Genomic DNA, 22,956 nt, shown 5'->3' with positions numbered 1-22,956 from the left:
TTTCGGAACGAGCCAAGTAGGTCAGAATATTAGAGATGCCACTCCTCCACCTGGACTACTTGAGAGCTTAAGGGAGTGACAACATGGTCATTTAATGGCTAATGAGTAGACTTACACAGAGAGGCTGTTTCTGCACTGTGATATAGAAACTGTCGTAAACCGAATCGAGGAAACGCAGTACGACATGTCAACAAACGTGAAAAAATAGAAGAACTAAGTATGCGGCGAAAACTTAATTTTTGGTCTATCGGTAAAAAGAGCAGTGAGCGACGGTGTTTTTTTCAACTTGTTCGTTAATCACGGAGAAGTTCGCTGACTCAACAAGCTGTTACATTGTGACGCTAAAGTCTGTTTTAATGTTTTTGGATATTTTTAAAAATCTTTTTAAAACGTATCTTGTGTTTTTCACAGTGTTTTAGCTCTCGTGTGGTTAGTTTAATTTTGTTCTACGTTGTATTTCGGACTGACATCTGTTTACAACCCGCTCGTCTTGGAAACATAGCCTACTCAAGAACCAAGGACCGGGTAAAGTTCCTCTCATCTTCTCCGATCCATATTATCTTGTTTAGACTGACCGTTGTTGATATACGATCAGTTTTACGTTTTTGTTAAGATAGTACTTCATATTACCTGCGATACAGTTCTAGACAGATAGGGTGAATTTATGTTGATTGAAGCAGCAGGCTGAGTGGGACACTGGGTGCTTAAGTTTATAGGTAGTGTACAGAGTTAATTTTGTACGCCAATCACAGCAGTTGTTATTGTGTTGTTGTTGAATGTCTGCTAGATATGAAATAAAGGTTGTGAATGGTGTGGAATCACAGAAATGGTCCTGTTGTTATTTTTTAAATTGCTTGACTCCTGGGACATCTGGCAAGTGTAATCTATTTTAGAACTATAAGGTTGATAATTCTGTCACTTATGATGTAACAATACAATTTTCCCTTTTAAATGCATTTATACTGTCAGTGTATTACAAATTAATAACAATGAGCAGGACACTGTATGAAATATTTATGAAAATTAGATGTACAGCACTGTCCCACTCAACCTGACAGGGTTAGATAAAGTGGGACAGGTTGAGTGGGACAGTTTTAAGGCTAATGCTAGTGGGCACAGTGCAGCCATTTCATGGATAAAAGATAACATTTTTAAGTTGCTGGTAAGAATTATGTGTCTGAATATGAAATTTCAGGTCGGTAATTTCTTAAATATTACAGTAAAGATGGCACCCACACAGAGAGTAGATGGACAGAGAGGGAGAGGAGAGAGGAGTGACCGGGTAATATGGAGAAAGAAAGGACAGCAATGTAGGAGGGGTAGAAAACTCAATCAGTGTATGGAAGAGAGAATGGCATGGGGCTGTAGAGGAATATCAGAGGCAGGTGACTGAAGGACAGGAACCTAAGTTAAGGTGTAGCATCCCAAAATCGACTGTATAAAGGTGAGTGAAAGGGCTGGTGAGAGGCTACCACCATGCATCAGGTAAGAGCCCCCTGCTCTAAGTTGAGGCTTAGAGTGAGTTGGCTGACCTTGTGAAACTATTAGCAGAAAGGAGGTTCCCCCTAGAATAAGGAGATATACGCCGTATTGCATTCCAAAATAAATGGCATCACTAGATTTTCAGAGGACAAGCAAAAAGCCGGTCACTACTGGTTTGAGGGGTTCATGAGAAAAAATCCAAACATGAGCCTCCGTAAGCCAGAAGCCCTCTCGGCTGCAAGGGCCTCTGGTATGAATCCTACAGTAGTTGAGAAATGGATTCAGACCTACACGTCACTCTTCAACTGCCTTCAGATCCACGACATTGTAGGTACTGTAGCACCCCTACAACATTCCATCTCACCTGTGGAACTGCTATGAATCAGGGCTGCAGGACCACTTCATCTCGAAGAAGGTTGTGGGGGGGGGGGGGGTGTAAGAGCCATATATCGTTATTGTTATTTGTTTATAGTGTTTTGTTTGAATTAGGCCACTTTTTGTGCTGCGTGTAAATTGTGGAGTCAGGATTAGTTTAAATTGTGGATTGTGATTGGTTAATGGTGGATCCCCTGGTGCGCATGTGTGGGATCAGGTTGGTAAGAAAGTTGGGATGCCGCTGCAGAGTGAATGCTTTCTTAGACATGTGCGCACATTATGGCAAACAGCTTTTTGACCGCTTTCTGTAAAATTACAACGACTCTGATTGATGAAACTGAAAATAAACGACGCCGACATTCACCCGAAGTTGATTGTGAGTAGCATGCTTCAAGGCTTTGGTGAATGATAAAAGTTACAAGTGGATACAGATGCGAGTCGAAATTACCTTTTGTGCCCACGTGAAAGAAGTGGTTTGATTATAACAAAAGCAAAAAACGAAATTTTGCCACTATAGGGGGACTGGCAAGTCGTGCTTCCAAGTCACATCTGGAGAAAAAGGAGAAACAAAGTCAGTCCTGGCCAGATTCAATGTGGTTCGTACTTTCACCCCCACAATGGTGATTTTTAAGGGTAAGCGGCACAGGGCAGAGTGGCTGGAGGAACGAACAGAAAAGGCTATCATCTGAGTGTTATTTAATGACTGGAGAAATTCCCAGCTGTTTCTGGAGTGGGGCTCGCGGTTTGCCAAACAGCTGCCTAAGGAGGATCCAAAGCCCTGTGTCCTGCTCTTGGATGGCCGCTACCGCCATGTCTTGAATCTTCAATTCTTGGAGCTCATGAAGCAAAATAATGTCTGTGTGGTGAGCTATCCTCCCCACACCACCCATGCCCTCCAGCCTGCAGGCAGATTGCTGTTTCGAAGCCTGAAACACTGCTGGCAGGAGCTGGGACGCAAGTGGACAAGGAAGGCAGGCAGGAAGAAGCTTTCAAAACAGCTCTTCTTTTCTGTGTTCACCCCCGCATGGAAGAAGGCCACCAAAGTTGAGAACGCCCAAGCAGGTTTCACTCTTTGATTAATAATTGGTCGTCTTGAATTATTTGGGTAAAACTTTCTGCAGTGACCGGATCAGTATTTTCACTGTCTTATTTTCACACATTACATCACTACATTATGCTTATTACTCTTCTACGGGTTTCCGAGCCGCAGGGATGTTTCCAGTCACGATGGAACTCATTCCCACTGACCTTTTCTTGCCAACCCTAACCACTGAGAGGCTGAATGGAGAAACATCAGAAACCATTCTGTTGTCAGAGAGGACATGGCTTTAGGTGTGGTGGAAGTGGTGTTAACCAGCTAGCTTGATGATGAGGTGCATACCTCCACCCTCACAACTGGTCCAGCCCCCCATATCTCCACCTTGAAAACTGAGCCGGCCTCTCTACCCAGCACTTCAACAGCTGGCTGGGCCTCTACTGTAAAGTTCTCAGACCATATCAATGTCCCCACAAGGGATAGGGGAAAGAAGGGGATGGTGGAGAGGCCACCCAGCAACCACCTAAGAAGTCTGGAATTCTCCAACCTTTTCTGGACCAAAGCAGACAAAAAGAAACTAAAAACAACCAAAGTGCGTAAGCCTGCTGGTGTCCGCCACCAAAAAGCTGCTGTCCTTCTTCTGCAAACAGCACAGGGGTCACTTCCCAAGGGGGAACAAGGGGGTCTATGGGGATGCAAGTGACCCGAAGGCCATTGAGGAACGAGTGGCTTACTGCCACTGTAAATGGTGGTATCATGAGTCCTGCAGAGAACTCAACGGACTTATGGACAACAACGACTTCATCTGTCGTGGATATGTTTTCTGTGGTCGTTGTGAGTAGCAAAAACATGAGATTGTGAGGGGTAGGCCTAACGAAAGTTCCACTCATTGAATGTTCAATTCAAGTTTACAGTGTTACAATGTTTGCATTAGTTCCAGAAATGCATAAAAAAATCCCTACTTGCATAGCCTAGTAGTAATTAATTGAAGACATTTTGCCTTGAGGCTACATGCAGACATGAATTTTTTTATGCATTGTTGAATATTTTGAATCATATGATATCTGTTTGATTTGCTGTACACATGAATTCATTGATAAATGTTGTTAAATTTTATTAAAAAGTATTTCTCATGTGTCTAATAGTTCATTTTAATAATAATATTGTGTCCCACTCAACCTGAATGCTTCCATTGTGCTGAAGAGGGTGTCAGATGGTGTTTTAAGGTGTACAGTTTGTCAATGAATAAATAAATGGGCTTAATTTCACCATAGATGTGTTCACAGCAGCCTATTTAAATAAAACTTATATAATTTTAATAAATTACAACTGATTTAGGTTGTTTAAAAAGCAAATTACCAAAAAGTGTCCCACTTTACCTTACTTGATGGTGAATTTAGGCATGTTGGGACATCAGGTAAATTGGGACAGCATAAGAAAACGCTGGGTACGTAAGTAACTGTGGTTCTATGACTGACGGAAGACCACCAGATGGCGCAGTTTAGACTGTGTGGAAACCCCTTGCGCATAGCTGCATCTACTGCCGAGAACTTATGCCCAAGTTTCTCGCCAGAACCAGAGGCCTGACTGACCTGTAGATCTGGCGGTCTTCTACCAGTTGTAGGACCATGGTTACATACATAACCAGCACTCTACTTCCTTGTCTCCAGACCGCTAGATGGCGCAGTTTAGACTGTGTGGAAGACTTATACCCAAGCTGTCATGAGGGCTCAAACACATGTAGGGTGTTCCTGTTTCACATGGCACAGGGAGGAGGATTGACAACAGACATAGGGTTTTTTGTGTGTGGGTGTCAGTCAGGCATAGGTCACAACTGGGACCTGCTGCTATCCACAGCAGGAGTCACATAGTCATGATCAGGTGGAATGGCGCTGAACACTGCCTGCACACAAGACCAGAGGCGACATTAATCAGATAGAGTCTTGAAAATGTGCAAGATGACGTCCATGTTGTGGCAGTGCAAATATCCATTAGGCTTACTCCCCACTGGGCAGCCTAAGAAGTAGTCACTGCACAAGTGGAATGACGTTTCACAGGCCCAGGTGTGTCATGACAGCAGAGGAATATGCATAAGTAATAGTATCTGTAACAGTATCCAGCTAACCTGTCCTTCAACAAGGCCTCTCCTTTACATCTATCACTAAAACATACAAACAATTGATCGGTGGCCTGCCAACCTCTTGTAGCTGCCACATATTGTCTAAGTACACTGACAGGGTAAAGGGTAAAGTGTGTTCAGTGTATGGTCAAAAGCGACCAGCCTCTGACAGGCTCTGCAGAAATTCCACGATATTCCCTAATGGGCATGTTAGGGGGTCACCATTGCGTCCAGAGCACCACGTTGAAAAATATTTCCATCTATTACCATACAGCAATCATGCAGGTGGGGCACAGGCATTCAGAGTAGTGTTCCTGACCCCCAGTGAACAGTCCAATACGTTGCATGAGCCCACAAGGACCAAACCCAGAGTTTCAGCTTCTGTGGTTGGTGACGCCACAGATGACCATTCAGCTGGGTCAGCAAGTCCACCCTGACTGGTAAAGGGCTGGGTGGACCAGTCAAGAGTGCCTTGAGGAGGTAATACCAAGGACTGTGGACATGATACAGTGCAATCAGGAGCACTGGTTGATTGGTCATGCAGATTCGCAGAAGTGTCAGCCAAAGTAACAGAAATGGTCGGAACGCATATAGCCGCAGATTTGGCCAGTGGTGAGCTAATGCATCCTGTCCCAGGGACCCTGATTCGACCTGCAGTGAATACCACATTGGACAGCGAGCCATGTTGCTGGTGGTGAACAGAGCCACCTCCGCTTGCCCATAGGTGTTCCAAATCATCTGAACAACTTCCTCATCCAGACGCCACTCCCCTATGAGGGGTCTGCCCTGGGAGAGTTCCTTTTCCCAGGTACATGTATCACCCTCAGATATTGCAGGTGTATATTCACCCACAGCCAGATTTTTCTAGTGAGGCTGTTTAGTATCGGGACCTCGTTCTCCCTTGTTGGTTGACATGACTGTTGATGGGTTGTCCAATCGAATAAAGGCACGTTAGAGCTCCAGTTTTTCTTTGAAGTGCTGCAGTGTAAGTGGACGTGGTGGAGGAAGTACTCAAACACTGTACTTAAGTAAAAGTACAAATAAACAGACAAAAAAAGTACTCTAGTAAAAGAAGTACCACATTAACCTTTTTACTTGAGTAAAAGTAAATAAGTACCTGCTTTTAAATATACTTAAAGTATTAAAAGTAAAAGTACTTGCTGAATGTATTCCCTAATGCAATGGTCTACAGTATCATTAAGTGTGTCTACTGTATGTATATTTTGTTTAATACATCAATAGTATGGGCTGTGCCATTTTAATTAACAATGCTGCAGATGATGCTACTGATAACACTGGCAAACAATCTCTTATCAATTATTTGAAAGGTTATTGTTTTTATTGTGCTTTCCCTCTGTGACACAGTTCACACTTTGACTTACGATTCTGTGAAACAGAATTTCAGGGGTGACCTGCAGAGTTAAATGCCATTAAGCAAAATAAGAAAGAGGACTGATTATACCTTTGAAAGTTTTTATTTAACTGTAAATAAAACCAAACACAATATAACACAATGCAAAACCATTGTGTTATATTGACTGGAGTAAACACATTCAAGTCAAAATTGTCTGCCTGAAAAAAGGGGCATTAAACACACCTGACAAAGGAATAGGCACTGATCCTAACACAGGATTTCAACATATTATCTATTACAAAATGTATACTTTTGTCAGACTGTTCTTACAGGAGATGGAAATTTGGTTTGGCTCAATATAAGCATGCCAAGTAGGGTTGACAGTCTGACTTAAATTCCATTTTAGTGTAATTAAGACATAGGTATCTTTAAAGTAATTACTACGATGTTAATCTTGTCTATAATACCAACTAATTTTAAACCTTAACTCTGAAGGAGCACAGGGCTAAAGAGCCCTTAGCCACACAAGCAACATAACCACCGCTGTTCCCGGGATCTAGCATCCAAGCAAACACCCAGGACCAAGACTACATTGCGTTAGCAACATGCATGTGTTACTTGCCAGTTAACACTAGATTATAATAATTTAATCATGTTTACTTGTTGCTAGTGGTGCATTTGAACAAGAGGCTAGCTAAGGTTACATAAGACTTCACTAACCTAAATTAATTTAACATGCAAAAGTCAGGTAGCGTTAAGCAACTTAATTTACCAATATGTTTCTTCAAATTTGACGGCGAATTTTTGAAAGCTAGTATCTCGTGTTTTCGAGGGAGGCAAAGATGGCATCGGAATCTCCATGAATCATTTTTAGAGCTGGTTATCTCAAATAACTCTTTTAAATAAGGCCATGGGTGGCGCATGTCTAATGGCTGAATCTCTGTGGTGGCCTCTCTCGAATCCATTTTGGGTGTTTTATCACCGGTTAGTGCTGCTGCTGATGCTGCTGCTGCTGCGGGCGCGCCCCGCTCTTGTTGAAGGAGGGTCTAACATTACCTGCCCGCTTTGATTGATTCAGTGGACCAATTCCCCTCTCGCCATTGATTACTTTAAAACTAACAAACAAACAAAAAAAACGCAATGTGACTGTAACGTGTAACGCAACGCATTGTAGAAAGTATACATACTTGCTGTAAAATGTAGTGGAGTAAAATCAAAAGTACCCACAACTAAATCTACTTAAGTAAAGTACAGATACATGAAAAATGTACCCCCCCCCCCACCCACACACACACACACACACACACACAGACACACACTAACAGATCAACAAACTCCAAGAAACACGTACCATCCACACACCATCCCATGCTAGCAACTCTCTGAGCTTGATTTCAACAGAGCCTACAATATTTACTGACATAAAGCAAGTGAGCACTTAAAGCAACAGTCACCAAGTCAAGTTACTCATACAAAGCTCTACTAATAAACACATGTAACGGGCCAATTTTGCCTGCAGTGTGAACATAGCCTTTGATGCATCACCAGCACTTGCATCGGATTTACGCTTTCGAGTCATGGTTACAAGGGTAAATAAGAGAAGAATTTAAACCAAATATAAAGTTGTTCCAAAAAGTTGTTGTTTTGCTTTCACTTCCTTGATATTATTTATTTAAATTGTTGTCACTTCAGATTAACACTATTATTATATTACCTATGTTACAATGAAAATGATATATGAGCCTCAAGGACTTTGCATCTGTTCAGTCAATCTGCCAGGAGCTGGACAGCTGGCTGAGATCAGTCAAGCGGTCCAGGCGAGTTCAAGGCGTGGATATACCAGCACAAAGTCCTCATCTCCACTGTAGAGACTTTGGAGAGGAAAGTCAGTGGCTGTCTCAGGAGATGGCTGGGGTTGCCCAGAAGCCTTAGCAACATCGCCCTCTAGGGGAACAACACCAAGCTCCGGTTGCCCTTAAAGTCTCTGGAAAAGGAATTCAAGGTGACATAGACAAGAGAGGTGCTGATGCACAGAGACTCTAGTGACCCGAAGGTGGCCCAGGCAGGAATGGACATGAAGACAGGAAGGAAGTGGAGAGCCAAGGACACTGTGCTGGAAGCAGAGTCACAACTGCATCACAGAGCTCTGATGGGAGCAGCGACCCCTGGGAGAGCAGGCTTGGGTGTGTTTCCAATACCACGGTACAAGAAAGGCAAGGGGAAGGAGAAGCGGAAGAGGATTCAGGAGGAGATAAGGGCTGCAGTGGAGGAAGGGAGGTCAAGCAGAGCTGTTGGTATGAGTCAGCAGGGGTCCTGGACAAAGTGAGAGCAAGCCATGGACCACAAAGTCACATGGGCGGATCTCTGACAGGCAGAGCCGCACCACATCACCTTCCTGATTCGGGCGGTGTACAACGTCTTGCCTAGCCCAGCAAATCTCTTCAGCTGGGGCAAGGTGGAGACTCCAAACTCTCCACTGTGTTCAGCGAGAATGACATTGGAGCACATAATGAACTCCTGACCAAAAGCACTCAGCCAGAGCTGATACACTTCGCACCACAACTAGGTGCTAAAACCCATTGCAGAAGCCATCAGCAAGGGAATCAGCAGCAGCAGCCGAGTGCACACCACCACCCACCCAATTGCTTTTGTCAAGGCAGGTGAGCAGCCACAGGCAGGACATAAGAAGGCAGCAGGTATCCTGGCGACTGCCCAGGACTGGCAGCTCTCAGTTGTCCTAGAGAAGCAGCTGAGTTTCCCCCGTCACATTGTCAGTACCACTCCGAGGCCAGATATCCTTCTGGTCTGAGAGAGCACTAAAAACATCATCATGGAGCTGACAGTGCCGTGGGAGGACCGTATGGAGGAGGCTCATGAATGAAAGAGGACCAAGTATGAACAACTGGTCATTGACTGTCGCACGCAGGGCTGGAAGGCTAGATCCATGCCTATCGAGGTGGGCTGTAATGACAGAAGAAGTCGAGGAATAATTGAAGGGGAATACAGGGACTGCAGCAAGTACAGGTAACATTTAAATAGTACAAAATGTTCTATCGATACGCCTACCGATACAAATGCTTCACCCTGGTGGCAGAGGTACACAAACACACTTAATTACTTTCAGATATGTGTGTGTTTATGGAAAGGAAGAAGGAGTGGTTTACTTCAAAATGTAATGTTTTTGTTATGTTTTCTTATTCTCAGACACATGGTGCACCAAGTTTCTGCGTATCTCTCTCAGTCTTTGTCTTGTGTTTTTCTTCTCAGTGCGTCTTTGAAAGATAAACCGAAGACACATGACAATAGTTGGGACTCTCTGGTTGAGGAAATCAGTTCGGCAGAGGAGAAGAACACAGGTTTAAAGACTTGATACGAAAAAAGATGGCGGCCAGTGACATATCGTTATGTACCAAAAGACAGTGGGCAGTCGCCCCACGGAACCTTGGAGAGGGATGGTCAACATAGCCAGTCAGAGAAGGAACTGACAAAGCAAAAAAGCCCATGTCTACCACATATCCTAAAGCAAAAACTTGAGGTAAAAATTCTCAAGTTGTGTTGCTAGATCTTTGATATATCTATGTTAGATCTATGTGGCCTCTTTTTTTAATGTCTTGTTTGTCATCATTTTTGAAATTGTATATTTAGAGAGTCACATTTCAGAGAGTTGCATTGTTTTGTGTAGCTAAGATCTGGAGATAAAGGTGGAACTGAGTGGAAGGATATCTTGGTTGTTTGCCAGTGTACTGTTTAAGTTCAGATATAATCTCCTCAGCATCTTGGAAACTGGTTGAGTAGTTTCTAAAAATAGTTTGTTCTTGAGAAGTAAAGTTTCTCTCTTTTTTTTCCCCCAAAAGGAAGAAAACGTCTCTCCATCTTCCTCGTCAGAAGACGAAGAAGAGAAAAGGGGGCAAGAAAAAAAAAGAATAAGAAGAAAAAAACTGAAAACTCAACTCTCGGGCCTCCTTAAACAAAGTCGCTTAAAAAAAGGATGACCCACGTCCTCAGAGGCCAGACTCACTGCCAATCAAAAAAGAGGCGGAGCCAGACAAACCAGCAGAAGAGGGAGAAGTTAGAAGAAGAACCCACAGTGTTTGTATTAAGCATGGAGCTTATAGTAGCAGTGGATTCTAACAGAATGTATTGTAAACACAAGGTACACTAGTGAAGGAATTACACCAGGACAAAAAGAACTCTGTGCTAATCATTGTATTCTTGTGCCATAGACAGTGTATGCATGGTGCTTGCTGTTATTAGTTTAACACGTGGTGGGGAGAAACAATGTTGTTTTTATATGAGGAACCCTCAGTGTAAATGAATGTGTTTTGTCACAGGGATGCAGAGGCCTCTCTTTGAAACCCTTTGAGGATTATTGACATATTCTCACAGCAGCATAACTTTATTTCTAGAATTTTCCCAGCTAGCTGGCTAACTGTGGGGATTAGGCTATTAAACACAGAGCCATCCAATAGGAATGTGCATTATCTTTTCTCACTTTGGGCAATTCGTACCACTGATGGTATTTTAACTAAAGTTAAGGTGTTAGAGAGGTCTCATTGTATATCCTCTGTTTCACTGTAGGATATGTACATTTATATATTTGGATATTTTTTGTTTATTTGTTAAACCCTTAGCACACCCACCTGAGTTCTACGATGAGGTGGTAGAGACTTTGAACAGAATCGCCCAACACAGTGTTAAAAAGAAATCCCCCATTAAACCTGGACCTCCACCTCCAGACCCTCCCAAAAGTGACCCAACAGCACCATACACACATGTGGAAATGCATAATATATCTTACATCACTGAACTCAGCAGACAGAAATACCGAAGTCTGGTCATCGCGCAAGCCCTAAAGGAACACAGTTAATTCTATGTCCAGTTTTTTTTTATTTGTTTGTTTCTGTTTCTGGTTGATTATGTGACTCCTCTCACACACACTGCCTCTCTGTTTGTCTGTTTGTTTGTTTGTTTGTTTGTTTGTCACAGACACTGATAAAGCATCCATCGTGCAACAACTCGTTCATGTTCTTTTTGTGAAACGTGACGCAATCAACAAAAAGGTAATCTCTCGTTTATCACTTCACCAGGACATTGTCCAATCATTGTCCAGTTTTCCATAACCATAATCAATGGAGCATTCTGATTTTTTAAGAATCTTAACACTTCAAGCAGTATGGCAAATCAAATAACCTTAAACTGAAAATGTGACATATTCACATCAAAGCTTCTACTTCCTCTTTCAGGTTTTCCTCTATTATTATACATTTCACTGAAACAAATGTGCAGTGATGCATATATACTGTCATAGTTTGCACAAGCACATTCATGTACATATGCCTGTACATTGATAGTTCAGCCCTAAAACCAATGAAACAGGCCTTTTGATTGTGAGACAGAGATTAACTGTATTTTGACAGTCTCGTTTAATCCAACAGATGACAGATAGTACTGATGATGATTATGATGACGTGTCGTCTGCTCTTTTCCAGATTAACGCCAGTCCGTTCCTGCGCAGCTCTCTGAATCGACTCTCCTACCCCTCCTTCGCCAAACTTCTCGACACATGTGCCAGTATAAACGTGGACCCGCCCCTCACTGCGCCCGTTAGCCCTACCCTGAGGCGGGTCGCCATCACCATGGAAGTGACACGACGGGTCGTCACAGCAACAGGTACCCCACAACGGTTACAAGGCTACACCGAGCGCTACATGGAAAATTTCGCACCGTGGGTGAAGAGTCAGGGAGGATGGGTGAGTCCATTTTTGTTTCTCCATTTCAGTTTTTTTGCCTGTTATTGTCGGTCTAATCATATTATAACGCTCAAATCATATTACTGTATGCTATTATACAGTAACCATTATAAATTTTTCTGTTGTTACAGTGCCTTTGATTACATGTCTAAATACAAATACAGACAAAACCAAATATTAGCTGCAGTGCAAATCTTAGTCAGGAGGTGGAGCCACTGTGTATAATAAACACAATGTTTTCATGGCAACATTTCCTCTCCTCTGTAGGAAAACATTGACAAGTCAGAAGAGGTTCTGGAGTGTGACTGACAATGTGGAGGAATGGATGGGTATGTGGGAGACCCCTGAACTTTGACCTCAGCATTAGGGAATAGAGAAAGACAACTGTGCACAGTGACTAAGAGTGTAAACACTATTGACGACAAAGCTTTCAGCCTCTACTAATGTATTTATGAGGGGAAAAAACATTTGGATATTTTTTATTACTGTGGGTGTTATTCTAATTTTTTTTTTTTAATTTAAAAAAAGTGGAAAAAAAGAAATGATTTATACGTTTGCTATTGTTTTTATTTGTTAGAATGATTCAGTTCATAATACATGTAATAACAGTAGAAAAAAAAAACATAGTGTTTTTTTTTTTTCACTAAGTAATCACAGGACATACCTAACAGTGTGAAGAAACAAATAAAAAAGGCTTCTTTTGAGTGTTTACAATGTTTCTTTAAATGCAAGCAATGATTAAAATCCTTCTGTTTACTTTGTTTACATTCATCAAAATTTTCAGCTAACACAAAACAGTCAGTACAAAACACACTGTGTGGTAACAGATCATTCCAATAATAATAAAAAAAAGACTACACAGCAAGCACTTAATGGTCATCTAATTAGTTCCTATAAATGTTCTTTACATTTTGTGTAGTATTACAACTATTTCTACTCCCTTACCTTAATGTGGAGACTCTGTCAGTGTTCTCATTGTCTCTTAATGGTGAAACTACAAAGTGTGGCTTTTGTTTAAATTGATAGTTTAATGTGATATTGTACAGGTAGGTTTTGAAAAGGAGTTCTTCCCTCTGGACCTTTAGAACCATTAGAGTCAATCTACGTTATGCAGACCTTCAAGTAGAAAACTGCAGTCCAACAGGGATTTGTTCCAGTGATAATATAACACTGTTTAAAAGATTTCGCCAGATTTACTGAATTTGCTGTGTGTGTGTATGAGTGTGACAGGTTGATGTAAAAGCCTGCACGCACTACGGGAACAATTTGTCAAATAGCTGGATAACTTAAATAAACATGTCCAAACTCAAAGGTATCCAGTGGGGAAAGATTACAGCTTTTCTAGTTGGATAAAACTGACTTTTGTCAAGTTGTAGATCCAAGTTACTAAAAAGGCCATTTTTTTTACACTAGTAGTAAATAAGTCGACTGCAGTTTGAGCCTAAGGTTCCGGGAGAACTTGAGCATTGTTGGTGATCTTATCCAGAGCAGTGGACAAAGTCTGTGTCACAGCATTGTTTACATTTATGTGTATGAATTAAATAGGTCCAGCATGTATCCCATACAAAGGAATGTTGGTTGGATTGAACACTCTCCACACTGGAACTCTATGGGCAGACCCCAGGGGTCAGGATGAAGCCAAAGCAGGTCAGTCCAAGTATTTATCAGCACGCAGGATTTGGCAGTACATCAGCATGGAGAAAATCAGAGCCAGAATCTGTAACAGAGACACAGCGTGTGTGTACATATGTGTGTGTGTGTGTGTGTGTCTGTTATATAAAATAGTGGAAACAGAGAATTGAAACCTGACATTAATCAGATTCTTCTGCAGAGCCTTCTATGGAAGGCAATGTAAACAGATACACTGATATTTAACACAAATGCATGCACAGCGTGTCAGGTTCGGTCCTGGTTTATAAGGACGCAGGCCCTTGTGGGGACATGGCTCTAGCACATAGACCACCCGCTGAATAAAGCTGCAGTCCTCAGTGTTCATAAAAACACACAGATATTCCACAGATATGCAGTTACGCAGTTCAGAATTACAAAAGAACCCAACAACATTAAACATGTTTTTTTCATTTAACTTAAAAAAATACTTCTTTAACACTGACTGGTTATTAATATTTTGGATTTCATGAATTCATAAATTGCCAACTGAATGAAATGTCTGAACTCACAATGTTTCTCAGCCCAAAGACGTTAAGAATGCCACTAATCTTCTATCAGACAGCCTTGACCATTGGATAGCGTATCTACCAAAGTTATCTGACTAAATAGTTCGATTCTATGAAATACACCTCCTGATGTGTCGGAGGCTGTTAATAATGGAAGACTGTGGTAGGCATCTGTTGGTGAGTGTAGTACCTGTATGACTCCAATGCAGACTCCAAAGCCCAGCACAGACTTAATGTTGTCCCATAGCCATAATTTAGCTTTCTCATAGCATGGCTGAGAGAGAGAGAGAGAGAAGAAGAAGAAGAAGAAGAAGAAGAAGAAGAAGAAGAAGAAGAAGAAGAAGAAGAAGAAGAAAGAAAGAAAGAAAGAATGAAAGAAAGAAAAAAAGAGGGGAAAAAAGGGATAAAGCGGTGATAAACATAACAAGCCACTGCTTACTGTTATGTAAGAGCTAACACACACATACATGTACAGGGAATCTGGTCCAAATTACAGGAAATGTGGAATGTCTAACACACTGCTGATCCTTAACCCTCACCGTCCGCCCCTCCCTCCTTCCTTTATTTTTAAAAATTGGTCTAACCTCCCCCCATCCATCATCGAACTGGCATGGGTCCACACCACCCAGACAGCAGGAAGTGGGGAGACGTGACAATGTGAGATTCCAGTCGCCTTTCTCGGTGATGCCACAGCACTTGAACTGAAAGAAGCAAAAATTATACCTGTGTGGGTTGGGGCCATGACTTTATATGTAAAAAAAAAAAAAAACAACAACAACAGCAAAAAAAAAACCCCACAACAAAACAAAAACAAAACTTGGTATATTCCTGAAAGAGCAGAAAATAACTACCTACAATTTTCTGCATGTTGTCCCAGGAATCTCTTAATCCCTTGTTGTTTTCATAGTTCTTCATCCCTTCCTTCAGGTCAGCCTTGGCTTTTTCGTCCAGCTGGTAAAAGAGACAGAAATTAGAGTAAGACCAGGGAGACTAAAAAAGAGAGTGTACAGGGGAGACTGAGAGAGAGCAACTCACCTTTTCATGGTAAATGGTAAGGATCAAAATCAGAACAGCCTCAGTAAGAACCAGGAGAAGGAGAATGACAAAAAACTACAAGAGACAAAAGAAGAGAGAACCCAATGTTCATTAACTGACATTGTTTCTATTTGTCTTTCTTTGTGTTTTGAATAATCTCTCTAATGTAAGGGAAAGCTGCTTGTATGTTAGGCCTTTTTAGTCCACAATTCTGCACATATTTTTGTATATGTGGTTTCAAACGTAATGGTCCACAGATGTTGTTTTTTGAATATGGAATTTTTTAATTGTGATGTCATCAGTCTTCACCCCAGATTCTCACCGTCATCAGTAGACACCGCTGTTCCTTCAAAGCCCCTAGACAACCAAGGAACCCAGTCACCATAGTGACACCCCCAGCAACAAGCAGCAAGTTGGCAGCAGACAGAGAAGGGAAGGACAGCGGAAGAGACGAGAATTCGGTCTGGTTAAAGGAAAGCCACACCCCCACGCCAAACAAGCCACATCCTCCTAGCTGTAGATAGTGTCCAAACGTATGAAAAACATAACACAAAAAATATGAGTATCACTCAAGATCTTCATACACTTTTAATAGACAACTAACATATGCAGTATGAAATACATTTATATCTGAACCATTTAATAAAAGATTCTTAAATATGGTACAATGCTCACTGTGCAGTAGTAATTGGTCAAGGTCAAATCAAGGTCAGAATAAAAGCTAATTTATTTTTGATTATCTTTTTTTTCAGTTTGGTAGGGATGGTGGAATAACATTTCTTTTAAAACACAAAACAGGAAAGAAAACCCATTCTCATATAACTAACATGTAACTTCACACAACAAACTGATTTTTTTAGCTAATGACACGTCTAATGCAAGTTGTTGCTAGCTGAAACATTTCACATCTTGGCATGCACCAGACCTATACAGGATACTGATTTTGCCTTGGGGCATCCAAACAAGACATTGATCTATGGGTCCAAAGTGAATGACTGGACCCTGATCCAGCAGAACTACGGTACTGACCCAGAAGATTAGGTTGAAAATGAACATCAGGTACTTCACACAACACAGACACCTCCGTGACACTGACATCCTGGGAAACAGGTGAGAAACATACTTAAAAAAAGCTGCATACACACAGCTATCTCAACACAGTAAAAAATAACAAGATTAATAACGCAGTGTAAGTGTTGAAATGTGTGTGTGTGTGTGTGTGTGTGTGTGTGTGTGTGTGTGTGTGTGTGTGTGTGTGTGTGTGATTTTATGTGTGTTTGTGTCTTTATTACATTCACACTTGCTCACTCCAGTGGAATTTCTGTTCTCAGGAGGGGAAGTGGCGCTTCCAGGCAGGAAGGAACCACCCATGCTCTGGAGTTAAGCTGATAGCAGCACTACATAAACTGCCATTACTTGCCATCGTCACACAATAAGCCGGAACGAAGTTACACTTATAGGCCATAAACTCTAGAACTATGCATGTGTGTGTGTGTGTGTGTGTGTGTGTGTGTATCTCTCTACGCGTGCGTGCGTGTGTTCGTATACCTACGCAGACTGCATTTCATTAAGATCGGAATCTTTCTGATGTGAGATCACATAGAAATTTGATCTTAAGGTCAGGTACAGAAAATTTTTCAGGCCCCGCCCCCTAAGCACCCCCCATACAGGACCCCCCACTATTACCTCATCTCTAAAAATCCTGCCGGAGTCTCACCAGCATACAACATATTCCCGTGATCTGAGATTTATTCCCCATTACTCCCACTTTATTAACAATTTAAATCCACTATTCAATTCCACTCTACCACTCTCTGATGTAAATGAATTCACCCATTTTTTTAAACAAGTCTAAACGTTTATAATGAAGCTGCCACTCAATTGTACATGTACCTAGACACTGGCCAATGTAGTACAATGTATCTTAGATGAGTTTTCTAAAAAAAAATATGTTCCGCCGTATGATAATAACATACTGCCAGATGAGTAATGGACTGGAAGAAAAATGGTCAGACTGGTCCAGAACCAGCAATTCACTGAAGCTCTCGCATCTATAATCTCCAAGCGCGAATGGAAAAGGAAAAAAAAAACATCATGACCGCGTCAGATTACCTGTTGCTGAGTGAGTGAATCCGCAGGAGTAAATGTTAGACAATCCAAAGTCTCTTCGATATGATATTTTGCTTTGATGATTTTCACGTTGATTCTTTTCACGTAGATGTTCCTGTTTTATTCTTGCCTATTGATTCAATTTATTTCATGATTGGTTTCAAATACGGAGTTGATTCCGATGTTTTATTGCGCTTCTCTGTATATTGATTCCAGCTGTACACTTTTAAAACGTGTCCTGCAGATCCGATGAAAACTAATTTCTGCTTCCTTTTATCTGTGCAATTTGGTCTAGCTCTTTTGTTGGGTGCTGATTTCTTTCTCTCATCAAACTCTCTTCTTCCAGTATCCTTTTTGTTTTCCCTCAAATGAATCCTCTTTTCATTCGAGAATACTTAATTCACAACTGGGTAAAGAATTCCTCCATCTAAGAATGACACCGTTTCTCTAAAGATCCTGTATTTGACGTTTATTAGTCTTTTGTTTTCTTTTCCCTCTATCTTTTCAGCTTGCTCGACTCATTTTTTTCTTCCTCTGACCAGTTCCCAATAACTTCCAGATGTAGTTGCTAACTGCCCTCCCTCTCGGTCTCTCTCTCTCTCTCCTCCTGTTTTCCCGTTTGTCTCCGGAGATTTCATTCTTCTACACTGGCTCCCCCACCTCCCTCAACTAACTCATCCCGTTCACTCCTCCCTCTCTCTCTCGACCACTCTTTCTTTTTCTTCACGTTCAAAAAAACGAGATAGATCGTCGGGTTGTCCTCCTACAATTCGACCCTGTTTGTGACTGAATTTCAAATTGCTGTGCTTGCAAAAATCTTTATGTCCATGAAAAGGAATGAACGCACGCGCGCGCACGCACACACACACACACACACACACACACACACACACACACCTCCCCTTTGCGTCAAACGTTGTAGGAAATATTTCTGCATGTTGTGGAATAGCAGAGGCTCCCTGGCGTAGTCTAATAACAGATATTTGAGTGATATTTGACTGATAATGCTGCAGTTGTTAAAATAGTGGCTGTAAAACAAAAGTTGTAAAAACAGTCTAGTAACGTCATTTCCATGTTATCACAGCCACCGCAAATAACGTATGCAACGTTCATAGTCGGTTATGCTTAACAATTGCACACTCACTTTCTATGAATATCTAGATAGACTGTAGTGGGTGTGACGTTCCCGAGAGCATCTAGTACAAAACCTATTTTAAACCGGATTTTAAAAATTTAAGGGCTGAAACCAATCGCATGTATGTAATGTCTCTTTTTGAAACTGAGTATGTCTCAATTCGAAGCGAAGAACATGAGATAATTGAAAACGTGTCGGAACCACATCAAACTGTGCCCGAGACTGGCGTCACTGGCTCCCTCTGCTGACCAAACATCCGTACTAGTTTTCACACTTGGACAACTTCAGCAATGACCAGAGGACATTGAGGTTTAAAATAAGTGTAGACATAATCATTTCGAAACATTATTAAGCGAATACATATGCTGGTTTAAAGGTCAACAAGGAATTCATTTGATCTTTCCAATGAGCGTTTTTAAATATTGTCCATGTGTCTGAACTGTATTTTGTATGTTTTGCTTTGTTTCGAATCATGTGATTTTACGTAATTATCTTGAAGAATTCGAGAATAATTTAGATTTTAAAAAAACATGTGTGCAATAACCTTTAATCAGTAAAATAACGAAAATCAACCTGAAAACGGCAGACTTCACACAGTTTCCATCCGTCCGTGTCGTCCAGTCAAACAACACATTTAAGACATTCCTGAACGGTGAATAGAACTCCAACAAAAGATCTAGCAAAGAATGGTACGGAAGATGTCCCATTCCCCACCTCACTAAACTCCTCAGTGTAAACGCACTTTAACTGCTTACAAGAACTATTTTAGCATTATTCATTTTAGCATTGGTATGTAACAACACAATAATTCAGTGTTTCAACAAACAGCTATTTTGATTGTGAACCTGAATTGCTCCTGCTAATAAAAATGAAACTGAATTATTTTCCAAAGGATTACCAGCCGAGAAGAGTAGGATTGCAATAGCTTTTGCATTTGGGGGGTACTCCAGAAAGTGGGTTTAGTGAAAACTCTGAGTTAGTTAACTCAGAGCAAGTAGTAAACCTCTTAATAGAAGAGCCCTATGGCTTCACTCAACTAGCAAAACAAAGCCATAGGGCTCTTCTATTAGGTGGTTTACTACTTGCTCTGAGTTAACTAACTCAGAGTTTTCACTAAACCCACTTTCTGGAACACCCCCCTGATGTGAGCAATATAGAAACAAACTAAGGCGTTAATGTACACAAAATCAAATACATGCAAATATTTCTGGATACAAGTTATTGTGTCCAGAAAGTAGCCTAATCTGAATGATTGTGAGTGAAATCCTTCGGAAAGAGAGTGGAACCTCATGATCTTTAAACAAGAGGTAAATCAGATGAGAATCACACTGCTGTTGTGAGACAAAACGCTGCCCCTCCATTCATCTCTGTTTGTCCATTCAAGTTTGCTGTGTCTTTCTCCTCTTCTTTCTTTTCTTCGGCCTTTTCGTTTTGCCCATTTTGTGCGTCTTTTTGCTCCTGCTCAGGCTGAGGAGGTGCGGTAGCAGCGGCAGGTGGCTGCGGCTCCTCCTCCGCGTCCTCATCAATATACAGCAGTGGCGATTCCTCCTCCCACTTCTGTGCCTCCTTCGTTCCAGCCCCTCCCACTCCCCCGTCAGGCCCCTCCTTCTCTCCCTCAGGCGCAAACGTGCTGAGCACCATGTCCTCACCGTCCGGCCCTTTATCATCCTGCAGTCCCGCCTCCATTCCGTCGCAGTCATCCTTGTCCACGCCCCCTAGGTTCACTGGCCCCGCCCAAGCGTCGTCTTCAGCGCCTTTCTTCTTCTTAGACCTCTGGCCCCGCCCGTTCATGTGGCCAGGGCCGAAGTTCTGTTTGCTGCGTCGTTTCCTGCTTATGACGCCGACGGCAACACAACAGATGCCGCTCAAGAGGACAATGCACACCACAACAAGGATCATCCAGCCACTGAATATTGGAGGCGCCGAGGTCCCCTGGACAGGGACTAGGGGACCGGAGGGCAAGGTAGAGATGGACTCAGACTCAGTGTTGTCATCTAATAGGGGCTCGATGGTGGGTTGGGCGACGACGGCCGGAGTTTGGGTTGTTTCCACGGCTGGTGTGGTTGTCATTGGGTTCAGTACGGTGGCGGGGATACCGGGATGAGCTTCAGTCCCAGTCTCAGCATCGGACTCGCGGACTTGCGTGGTTGTGGGCGGGTTTGGTGTTGTTCGGACGTCATTTGGGCCTGGGGCCTTTGCGGTAGGGTTGACTGCGGCTGTGGTGGGACTGTATGTGGTGGTGCTGATGGCTGTGGTGACGGGTGCAGCTGGGATGGGGACGGTTGTAGCTGGGATGGTGTCGGTTCTAGCTGGGATGGTGACGGTTGTAGCTGGGATGGGGGCGGGTGTAGCTGCAGCTGTGACTGGAACGCGAATGGTTGTGGCAATTTCGTCTGCAGTCGTGGGGGGATGAGGCGCGGCTGTGACGACGACAGGGTCGGATATTGTATTGGTTGGGCTGGCACTCACCACGACGGGGCCCTGCGTGGCGTTGGTGCTATCATCCCCTGGATCACCAACTCCAGATGTTAAAATGCCATCATCGGAATGGACTGTTGGCGAGCTCTTTGGATGAGTTGTATCCGTTACAACCACTGGGGTGGTTAACATCGAACCAGAATGATTCTCAGTTGCTGTGGCTTCTTGGGCAAAGAGAAGATGAGGAGTGAGGAAGAGGAGCAGAGCACTTAAAATGAGTCTATAGCCAGACATGCTGAGTCAATAGGACATTCAAAAAGCCCCAAAACAGTGAATGCTGTTGAGCAAACCTTAGGACGTCAGTCTCTTTGTGACTAAAGTCCGGGTTTCTCAGTCCAGGTGTCCGGGAAGGTTCCAGGTAGATTTGGAGATGCTCCACTCGAAATGGTGCGATTTTAAAAAAGTCTTTTCTCTGTTTGGGAGGTCACACCAAACCCATTGTCTAATATGTGTTCACTGCCTTTGGACAACACAAATATCCCTTAGACTGGAATTTTTTTATCTGTCTTTCTGTCTTTCTTTTTTTTTTTTTCTTCTTTTTTTTTTTAAATCTTCGGTGTTCAGCTGCGGTGGCTTTGCATGTATCTAGGCCGGAAAGACACAACCCTTCTCTTCCTCTTTCTTTCCTTCTGTGACAGCTTGTTCTTACGGTTCAATCATTGAGATTTCAGTAGGGATGACTTTAAAAAAAAAAAGGTGGCCTGACAAAAAGAAAGAAAACGGAAAAGACAGAAAAAGAGAGGCATTAAGAAAAAATGCAGAGAGAAAAAAATTACTCTTTGCCAGATGAGTTTTAAAAACTCACTCAAGTGTGTCATAAGTTTTATCCCTACCACATGTGCATGCAATGCCCCACTGTAGACTTAGTTAACACCAGCTAATTCTCATCTCACCCTGTCGACTAGGATACTATAAGAATGCTTTAGAAACATTAACAAAACAGTCTGTGAAAGACTCTACAAAATTTGGGCGTCTTTATCCTTTCAACAGACAAAAATGAATATGAGTACCTATATTATGTCATATTAGTAACGATTAGCATTGCTATCAGACTGCGAAACATGACGAGCAGAAACACACACTACTTTAAAAAGTTTAACTTTAGGTCTTTCCTCTTGATTCCCAAAAAGAACTTGTATTTCTAATCATCTGTTCTGTTATGCTCAATCTCTGTCCACTCAACTGTTTTTCTGTCTGTCCGCTGCTAAAAAGTTGGTGATGAGTTAAATAAATATACAAGAGAAGTTAGAGTTATACCTGTTTATACCTCTGTGTGAAAAAAACCCCAAAAAACAACAAAAAAAAAAACGCTCACCTGTTTTTCAGCCACAGTGCTCACATGTCTGGTCCAACGCTTGCACATGCAAAGAAACACCTAAAAATCCACCTATTTCTCTCTTCCTCTCTCTCGCTCTCTCTCTCTCTCTCTCTCTCTCTCTCTCTCTTTCTCTCTTTCACTCCCACGTTCTCATTCTCTCTTTCCTCCTGTCAGTCTTCTGTCCCTCCTCCTTGGTGTTCGAGTTTGAATTTGTTGGTTGACGTGTTGCGTCTGTGCGGCGCTGTTCCGATGAGATTAGGTCGCACGAGTGAGGTACCGGATTATTAAAAGCGACTTCACTTTCGTTTGTTCCTCGTCCAGTTCTTTATTCTCTCAAAGCTGAAGAAAAAAGAGGAAAAAGGGGAAGAAGAGCATCAGCAGAAAACGAGTGTGTTGAAACGTGCGCCTGCAAGTGTGTGTGTGTGTTTGCGGTTTTTTTGAACGTGTTTGTACATTTGTACCCTCCTGTGTGCACGCATGTGTATGTAAGAGAGAGAGAGAGAGAGAGATAGCGAAAGAGAAGTTGGTGAGGGGCAGAGAAGGGTGGAGGCTGTTACTTTGAAAAATGAACAGAAATAAGACGGAAAG

General features: G+C 42.2%; 1 protein-coding gene across 1 annotated transcript; it reads right to left on the bottom strand.

The window, feature by feature from the left end:
- Positions 1 to 12,681: 12,681 nt before the first annotated feature.
- On the bottom strand, positions 12,682 to 17,699 carry tspan4b (tetraspanin 4b). The gene is made up of 8 exons (XM_030793225.1): positions 17,441 to 17,699; positions 16,358 to 16,427; positions 15,651 to 15,842; positions 15,329 to 15,403; positions 15,149 to 15,244; positions 14,878 to 14,994; positions 14,484 to 14,567; positions 12,682 to 13,833 (listed from the first exon to the last, which is right to left on the bottom strand). The coding sequence occupies exons 2-8, from the start codon at positions 16,424 to 16,426 to the stop codon at positions 13,765 to 13,767; spliced, it is 702 nt and encodes a 233-aa protein (XP_030649085.1). The 5' UTR covers position 16,427; positions 17,441 to 17,699; the 3' UTR covers positions 12,682 to 13,764.
- Between the last annotated feature and the right edge of the window lie 5,257 nt (positions 17,700 to 22,956).

This window comes from Chanos chanos, chromosome 16 (assembly GCF_902362185.1).
Source record: "Chanos chanos chromosome 16, fChaCha1.1, whole genome shotgun sequence".
Lineage (NCBI taxonomy): Eukaryota > Metazoa > Chordata > Actinopteri > Gonorynchiformes > Chanidae > Chanos > Chanos chanos.
The sequence above is the reverse complement of the archived record's forward strand: the minus strand, read 5'-3'. Positions and strand labels throughout refer to the sequence as shown.

Coding starts and splice junctions, on each gene's coding strand:
- tspan4b (XM_030793225.1), bottom strand. CDS start 16,426: ATGTCAGTGTCACGGAGGTGTCTGTGTTGTGTGAAGTACCTGATGTTC. Junction 15,245..15,328: donor TTACCATTTACCATGAAAAG/GTGAGTTGCTCT, acceptor CTCTTTTACCAG/CTGGACGAAAAAGCCAAGGC. Junction 13,834..14,483: donor TCTGCATTGGAGTCATACAG/GTACTACACTCA, acceptor TCTCTGTTACAG/ATTCTGGCTCTGATTTTCTC.